General features: G+C 43.6%; 1 protein-coding gene across 1 annotated transcript; it reads left to right on the forward strand.

Moving 5' to 3' along the window:
* Positions 1 to 7300: 7300 nt before the first annotated feature.
* On the forward strand, positions 7301 to 8317 carry LOC147376820 (olfactory receptor 10J4). Its single transcript, XM_086394121.1, has one exon. It carries the CDS (start codon positions 7382 to 7384, stop codon positions 8315 to 8317), a length of 936 nt encoding a protein of 311 aa, XP_086250247.1. The 5' UTR covers positions 7301 to 7381.
* Positions 8318 to 9469: the final 1152 nt, after the last annotated feature.

Genomic DNA, 9469 nt, shown 5'->3' on the forward strand with positions numbered 1-9469 from the left:
GGCTCAGATCATGAACTCCTTATTGCCAAATTCAGACTTAAATTGAAGAAAGTAGGGAAAACCATTAGACCATTCAGTTCAGTCACTCAGTCTTGTCCGACTCTTTGCAACTCCATGAATCACAGTACGCCAGGACTCCCTGTCCATCACCAACTCCCGGAGTTTACTCAAACTCATGTTCATTGAGTCAGTGATACCATCCAGCCATCTCATCCTCTGTCATCCCCTTTTCCTCCTGCCCGCAATCCCTCCCAGCATCAGAGTCTTTTTCAATGAATCAACTCTTCTCATGAGGTGGCCAAAGTATTGGAGTTTCAGCTTTAGCATCAGTCCTTCCAATGAACACCCAGGCCTGATCTCCTTTAGACCATTCAAGTATGACCTAATCAAATCCCTAATGATTATACAGTGGAAGTGAGAAATAGATTTAAGGCACTAGATCTGATAGACAGAGTGCTTGATGAACTGTGGACAGAGGTTCGTGACATTGTACAGGAGACAGGGATCAAGACTATCCCCAAGAAAAAGATATGCAAAACAGAAAAATGGCTGTCTGAGGAGGCTGTCTGGAGAAGGCAATGGCACCCCACTCCAGCACTCTTGCCTGGAAAATCCCATGGACAGAGAAGCCTGGTAGGCTGCAGTCACGGGGTCGCTAAGAGTCGGACACGACTGAGCGACTTCACTTTCAATTTTCACTTTCATGCATTGGAGAAGGAAATGGCAACCCACCCCAGTGTTCTTGCCTGGAGAATCCCAGGGATGGGGAAGCCTGGTGGGCTGCTGTCGATGGGGTCGCACAGAGTTGGACACGACTAAAGCGACTTAGCAGCAGCAGCAGCAGAGGAGGCCTTACAAATAGCTGTGAAAAAAAGGGAAGTGAAAAGCAGAGGAGAAAAGGAAAGATATACCCATTTGAATGCACAGTTCCAAAGAATAGCAAGGAGAGATAAGAACGCCTTCTTCAGTGATCAGTGCAAAGAAATAGAGGAAAACAATAGAATGGGAAAGACTAGAGATCTCTTCAAGAAAATTAGAGATACCAAGGGAACATTTCATGCAAAGATGGGCTCAGTAAAGGACAGAAATGGTATGGACCTAACAGAAGTAGAGGATATTAAGAAGAGGTGGCAAGAATACACAGAAGAACTGTACAAAAAAGATATTCATGACTCAGTTAATCACAGTGGTGTGATCAGTCACCTAGAGCCAGACATCCTGGAATGTGAAGTCAAGTGGGCCTCAGGAAGCATCACTATGAACAAAGCTAGTGGAGGTGATGGAATTCCAGTTGAGCTCTTTCAAATCCTGAAAGATGATGCTGTGAAAGTGCTGCACTCAATGTGACAGCAAATTTGGAAAATGCAGCAGTGGCCACTGCACTGGAAAAGGTCAGTTTTCATTCCAATCCCAAAGAAAGGCAATGCCAAAGAATGCTCAAACTACTACACAATGTCACTCATCACACACACTAATAAAGTAATGCTCAAAATTCTACAAGCCAGATTTCAACAATACATGAACTGTAAACTTCCAGATGTTCAAGCTGGTTTTAGAAAAGGCAGAAGAACCAGAGATCAAATTGCCACCATCCACTGGATCATTGAAAAAGCGGGGGAGTTCCAGAAAAACATTTATTTCTGCTTTATTGACTATGCTAAAGCCTTTGACTGTGTGGATCACAATAAACTGTTGAAAATTCTGAAAGAGATGGGAATATCAGACCATCTGACCCTCGTCTTGAGAAACCTCTATGCACGTCAGGAAGCAACAGTTAGAACTGGATGTGGAACAACAGACTGCTTCCAAATAGGAAAAGGAGTACGTCAAGGCTGTATATTGTCACCCTGCTTATTTAACTTACATGCAGAGTACATCATGAGAAACAAAAGGCTGGATGAAGCACAAGCTGGAATCAAGATTACCAGGAGAAATATCAATAACCTCAGATATGCAGATGACACCACCCTTATGGCAGAAAGTAAAGAGGAACTAAAAAGCCTCTTGATGAAAGTGAAAGAGGAGAGTAAAAAAGTTGGCTTAAAGCTCAACATTCAGAAAACAAAGATCATGGCATCTTGTCTCATCACTTCTTGGCAAAAGATGGAGAAACAGTGGAAACAGTGTCAGACTTTATTTTTTGGGGTTCCAAAATCACTGCAGATGGTGATTGCAGCCATGAAATTAAAAGACGCTACTCCTTGGGAGAAAAGTTATGACCAACCTAAACAGCATATTAAAAGGCAGAGACATTACTTTGCCAATAAAGGTCCGTCTAGTCAAGGCTATGGTTTTTCTACTAGTCAGCTATGGGTGTGAGAGTTGAACTATAAAGAACGCTGAGTGCCAAAGAATTGATGCTTTTGAGCTATGGTGTTGAAGAAGACTCTTGAGAGTCCCATGGACTGCAAGGATATCCAACCATACATCCTAAAGGAAATCAGTCCTGAATATTCATTGGAAGGACTGATGCTGAAGCTGAAACTCCAATACTTTGGCTACCTGATGTGAAGAACCGGCTCCCTGGAAAATACACTGATGCTAGGAAAGATTGAAGGTGGGAGGAAAAGGGGACAACAGAAGATGAGTTGCTTGGATGGCATCACTGACTCAATGGACATGAGTTTGAGTAAACTCCAGGAGTTGGTGATGGACAGGGAGGCCTGGTGTGCTGCAGTCCATGGGGTCGCAGAGTCGGACATGACTGACTGACTGCATTGAGCTGAACTGAACCAGACCCAGTCCCGTAGTATACATTTTAAGATGACAGGATTAGTCAGAAGGTTCTTAACAAGCAGAAACATGTCCTGGAGCACAATACATTGTGGTTATATAATCACTGATACAGAGTTTAAGGGAAAACATATCCTTGAGCAAGATGAGTTGTTTTGTTGTGTAATTATTAGCTTTGGGCTTTAAAAAAACAAATGTTTTATGTGCTTAAGACAAAGGAATGTAGAAAAAAAAATTTACCTTTTTCTCCTCCTAGAGAGCTCCTTCCTTGTCCTCCTATTCCTCCTCCTTGTCCCCGTTTCTCCTCCTCCCTCCCCTCCCCCTACCCTTCCCCCAGGACCCCTGACTTCTTATCAACTTACCTAAGACTTAACTCTCTCAATGCCTTGCAGTCTGATGGGAAAAACCAGCAGGACTAGTGTGTAGGACAGATGTCATGTCTTTGTTCTGCTATGTTCCATGTACCTTGATGTGAGAATCACATAATGAGTATCTGTTGAAGGAATCACTGAATGAATGATTCACAGTTTCCAGAATTTTCAAACTGGAAGAGACATCAGAGTCAGATCCTTTGACCCTGAGGGTACAGAGACCTTAGCCTGAGTGGCCTATCTAATAAAGCTGCACCCTTAAACATGGTTGGGCTCCACAATGTTATAGACCCTTTCTACAATGATGTTCATGGAGTCAAGAGCTCCTCTTCCTCCTCCATCCACTGAGCAGAGCAAGACCATGGTCTAATGAGACAATCTGTTCCTATGGAAACCCTCAATCATCTATGTAGGGGAGCAAAACATGCCACCCCAAAATGTCTCTCTGGCATGCAGATTATTTTGAGCTGAAAACAATTAAGTCTCAAAAGACTCAGGAAGAATATTTGACCTTCCCCCAACTGCCTTAAAGAATGTAGATCAAGGACAGGTTCCAGGAAAGGAGCCATCACCATAGATAACTGTAGTATGAATCAGGCAGTAGACAGGGGCAACCTAGGAATGTCTGTTCATTAAAATTTCTTTCTGCATTCTATTGTCTTTGCAAGGCCCAGCACACATTGATTTACTAAACTTTTGCTTTTCTATGTGGATTGCCTTTCTCCCCTTTGAAGTCCCAAATCTCTACCTGCAGCATTCTTTTTTGTCTTTGGTTGAAGTTGGTATTTAAGGTGAGGTTTTTGGACATTTTCAAGTTACTCAGTTTTCCTGCGTTTCTCCTCATACATTTTTGTTGTTGTTTAGCTGCTCAGTCATGTCCAACTCGGTGGCAACCCCATGGACTGTAGCCAATAGGCTCCTCTGTCCATGGGATTCCCAGGCAAGAATACTGAAGTGGGTTGCCATTTCCTTCTTCAGGGAATTTTCCCCACCCAGGGATGAAACCCATCTGTCCTGCACTACAAGCAGATTCTTTACCATTGAGCCACTGGGGAACCCACTTCTTTTATATACACATGTCATTAAAACTTGTTTGATTTTCTCATGTTAATCTGTCTCACATCACTTTAATTCTTAGACCACTAGAAGAACCTGAAAGGACAATTTCTTCCTCCCTGACACCTACATACTATCTACATGAGCGGGTTGATGAGCCCCATTGTTAATGAGATCCCCAGATGTCACAGTGTTTGGATCTTGTGAATGTTACCTTGGGGACAGTCACTGTGACTTTGGGGAGAGGGACCCCAGAGTCCTGGGGCACAAGAGAATTGTCCTCTCTGACAGACTGCAATCCAGATGAAAGGAATAGGGCTGTGAGGAGACACAGGAGAGCTGATATAGCTTTCTATTTGTTACTCCCAGATCTGACCAATCAGAGAAAGGAATGAACAAACTGACCCTGGTGGACTCTGTATTTTTCTTTTAGTCCTCCCTTTCAGAAGATTCTCTGGGAGCCTTGTCTGCCACACACAGCAGGAGTCCTGCCAGTCCTTGTTCTATCCTCACAAGTCTTACTCTCCTAGAAGACAGTGCTTCAGCCCTGCCTGTGAGATGTAAGTTACATCCCATGACTCAGTGAAGCATGATTCTCGTCTGGCTAGATGTAGCTTTATGACCCTTGCCTCATGGACTGTCACCTTCTTATTTTCTTTCCTAGGAATATTGTCAAGTGGAAAAATGAATGTATGGCTGTGTCACAACCCTTGGGAAATAAAGACCATTATAAATACTAAAAAGTCAGGAATGAAGTGTTGTTTGGGCATTAGTTATATAAAAATCTCAGAAGTTTCAAAGAACTTAGCTGAATCTCAACATATATGAATGAAGCATGGTAATTGGGGGCATCAAGTCCCATCTTCTCCCCTCAGCCCTTTATCACATTCCTGGCCTGTAGGGACTGAAGAAGAAAAATGGAACATCTGATTCTGGTTGAGCAAACCTAATTTTCCCCCTCTATTCTAGAAAAAATGTATTCCCTGAACACAGAAGTCCCCACCTAGTCCTGCCCCAGATATCATACAGAGGCCAGGAAGGGAGAGTCAGTGAAAGGCTGGCTGGCTGGCTGAAATATTGGGTCCATGAGTGTAGGAGTTCAAGGCAGAGGTCCTGGACACAGGCACGCCTGTAGTATTGCTGCATTGGGAGTGGCTTTTCCATTCCAACCCAATGCAGATCCTCCTCTGATCCTTGGGATTATCTCCCCTCCTTGAATATTGTGTTTCCTCCCCCACTACCTCCTTATCCTCACATCTCCAAAAGACAGAAAAACATCCTCTAATCTGCAAGCTGTGCCACAAGTATTAGCTAGATGGAGACCAACCACCTTCTTGAAGTCAGGCTTGGGAGAGGAGAAGGGAAGATAACACAATAACCTTTGAAATCTGTGCTCACCTTTCCCAACAGTTACCATTTATTGATGGCATGATCTACATTGGGGCCTCTGCCAAATGCCGTATGGGCATCTTCCCATGTAATCCTTTATCAGTCCTCTGAGATAGTTATTAGTACTGTGTTCATCTTACAGGTGAATAAACTGAAGCCCAAGAGATGAAGAAATGTTTGTAAGGTCACATGTGAAGTAAGAGGAGCTGGCCTTACTTCTGAAAGTAGACCAGCCCTATGCCCAACCCCATTGTGAATCTAGAGCTGGAGAGGAAGGGAAAGTGAGGATTGGACTTTTCAATTAATAGAGCTTGAAGAAATTCATGACAAAAATCATCCCCAAACACAAGAGAAAGAGAGTGAGAGAGAATGAGAGAGAGGGAAATGGGGGAGGGAAGAAGAAAGGGAGAATAAATATATGTGTGTTTAGGTGGGTCTCACATGCAAATAGAACCCAGAATCAGGCAGAGTGGGGTTGGGGAGAACAGATGAAGAGAGAGAAACAGAAATGTAATGTATTGTTTGCCTATTACGTATCAAGAACTGTGCTTGGCTATTTACATACAGTAATTCATGTAATCTCCATAGTAACACTATGAGTAGATATTATCCCCTCAATTTTATAGATGAGCCAATAGAGACAAATGAAATGAGCACACAAAAAATTAAGCATCCCTTGACTTACACTGGGGTTAAAGCCGGAGATTTCTATAAAGTTTAATATTTTGTTGTTTTCATCTGTTTACAGTTACTGGTACTTCAAACTCTTAATAAGTTTCAGTCTCTTTATTGTGTTTACAGACTAGACAATGGCAGCAGAAACTACAGATACATTCCACAAAGAAGAAAGGAGACTTGGGTATTAGAACAAATGGTATTTGGAGAACATAAAAAGAAAGCAGGGCTGAAAAGAAAAGAGTTAGCGCTAGATCACAGAACATCCTGGGTCCACACACTAGAATCTCAAATAAAAAAAGTAATAATTACTTTAAAAAAGAAAAGTAGTCTCTCTTCTCATGGCCTTATTCCAGACATTAACTATGGTGTTTTAGATGCTAAGTCATGTCTGATTCTTGCGACCCTGTGAACTATAGCCTGCCAGGCTCCTCTGTCCATGGGATTCTCCAGGCAAAAATACTGGAATGGGTTGCTATTTCCTTATCCAGAGGATCTTCCCCACCCAAGGATTGAACCTGGGTCTCCTGCATTGCAGGAAGATTCTTTACTGGCTTAGCTACAAGGGAAGTCTTGTAGACATTAGCTATTTTGAATTTAATTTGAACCATGAAAGCAAGTAGTGCTATGTATCTTTATTGTCCAAGCCCTTCTGACCAGAGTTGGAGCTGGCCTCTTACCTCTCAGAAGTGTGACTTAAGTAGGTTTCTGTCCCTGGCTTGGATTCTCTCTGTATGCATACACCTTTACACTATGTCTCTAACATGTTTAGACCATTGCTGGTCTAAACAGATGACTATGGATGGAGTTCCAGGGCTGTGTCTGCTCTGGTCTATCATTCAATCTATTTTTCTGGTCCATCTACCTACCTCTCCACCTTTCAACTTCTAACCAAGCTTTTTAGGTGTTTTCACTACTCCCTTTACATATCTTCTCTCTTCCATCCCTACTATATCTGCCTCCAATGCCAGGCCCCCAAGTATCCTAAGAGGTCTTCACAGAATTGGCCAGTGTCTGAATGCTGAGAGCTTCTGTAACCCAGAGCTACTCCCACTGTGAATCCCTGCTCGTGGCTGATGATGGCCCTGGACCAGTAAACTGTTTCCAGCCTGGATGTTCAACCATCTCACTTCATCTCTTTCAGACCCAGATTCTCAATGCCAAGACCTAATTTCACAGCTGTGGCAGAGTTTACCTTTGAAGGCTTTTCCATTTTTGGATGGCAGCCCAGACTCATCCTCTTTGTGGTCTTTTTGGTCTTGTACCTGTTGACCCTTGCCAGCAATGCTATCATCTTGACAGTCATCTGCCTCAACCATCAGCTTCACACACCGATGTACTTCTTCCTGAGTGTGCTGTCCATTTCTGAGACCTGTTACACAGTGGCCATCATCCCTCGAATGCTGTTCAGTCTCCTCAGCCCCCAACATGCTATCTCTATTCCAGACTGTGCCACTCAGCTCTTCTTCTATCTCACTTTTGGGGTCAACAACTGCTTCCTGCTCACAGCCATGGGGTATGACCGCTATGTGGCCATCTGCAACCCCCTACGATATTCAGTCATCATGGGCAAGAAGACTTGTATACAACTGGCAGGGGGATCCTGGAGCATTGGCTTGAGCACAGCCACCATTCAAGTATCCTCTGTGTTCAGCTTGCCTTTCTGTGATGCCAGTGTCATCTCCCACTTCTTTTGTGACATCCGGCCCCTAATGAAGCTTGCTTGTGCTGATATCACCATCAAAGAATTGACCACTTTGCTCATCAGTCTGTGCGTCCTTGTTCTGCCCATGGTCTTGATCTTTATCTCCTATGTCCTGATTGTCTGCACCATCCTCAAGATGGCATCTGCTGAGGGTAGGAAAAAGGCTTTTGCCACATGTGCCTCACACCTCACAGTAGTCATTGTCCACTATGGCTGTACCTCCTTCATCTACCTAAAACCCAAATCACAAAACTCCCTGCAGGACAGACTGATCTCTGTAACCTACACTGTCATTACCCCGCTCCTAAACCCCGTTGTATACAGCCTCAGAAACAAAGAGGTCAAGGATGCCTTGCTCAGAGCTTTGGGCAGGAAGTCCCTCTCTTAGGTGTTAGTCATTCTCAGTAACATTAAAATTTTAAATGTTTGATGAGGTGTGGCAGTGAGGGAGCTAATCAAATAAGAGATAGTATGAGGGCTCCAGGTACCTAATCTGGGAAGCACCTGGGAAATCAGAGGAATAGAGTGAAACAAGAAGGCAAAGATTAAAATGAAGGAATTGATGGATGGATTTTCCAAGACTGATAGATGGGTATACCATGCTTGATAGAAATTAGATAAGATAAAGCATATTCAGGTGCTGTACTATAATGTTAGACATTGCTTTTGTTACCCTTGGCATAAGGATTGTAAACCAGCAGTGTGGGTGGGAAGAAAATACGGTATCATAACAGAGGAATCTATATAATCTAAACCTGGCCTCAGCATGAAAATCAGGGACATGAAATAACAAGTTCTCCATTATTTACATGCAACACTTCCTATGCTATATTTTCCACTATAATTTCTTACAAAATCACTCCATTAATGATCTACCCTGTGCCTGTTACTACATATATAAACCCTAGAAAGCTATGTCAGACACAGACTCTGATGGCAAACTTACAAACTGGTTGAGAAGTGTAAATTTTGAGCAGCCGAAGCAACAACCATAAAAATGGCTTTCTGTATATCTGAAAATTGCAAAAGAAGAGCCCTCATCTTCATATCCATTCCCCTTTCTCCAAAGGGCCTGGGTCCTATAAAAAACCTTATCAATGCTCTGCCCAGGTCTCCTCTACTGGGCTGGCCCACCCATATCCAGCCTTGTGAATGCTGGAGTGCTGACACCTCATAGCTGCCCTCCTCTCTGAGGATTTGCCATTGGCTGAAAGGGAACTTTCTTAGATGTGACATATACCCCACACCCACCCCTTACAAGGGACGGTCTACAGCCAAGGCCTGGCTAAACAGAAGGTACAAAGGCCACTGACATAGTTTCAAGATGGGACCAACTTTAGAGTGTAATTGTAGAGTCCTCCACTGAATCAGGCTGAAGTTAGACTCAAGTGAGCCCACAGCCTTGCTCAGCTCTCCCCTCATCCCACCCTGCGGCCCTCACCCCCTTTCCTCGGAGGATACTCCATAACCGATCACCTGCACCTGGGCCCTTGTTGCAGCCTCTGCTTCAGAGAACCCCCACCCGAACCAGGTGACACCC

The sequence above is a fragment of the Bos grunniens genome, chromosome 3, assembly GCF_055505025.1.
Source record: "Bos grunniens cultivar Pamir isolate PY7600 chromosome 3, Bosgru_T2T1.0, whole genome shotgun sequence".
Classification (NCBI taxonomy): domain Eukaryota; kingdom Metazoa; phylum Chordata; class Mammalia; order Artiodactyla; family Bovidae; genus Bos; species Bos grunniens.

Bases quoted from the DNA above. Each gene is read 5' to 3' on its own strand.
- LOC147376820 (XM_086394121.1), top strand. From the start codon at position 7,382: ATGCCAAGACCTAATTTCACAGCTGTGGCAGAGTTTACCTTTGAAGGC.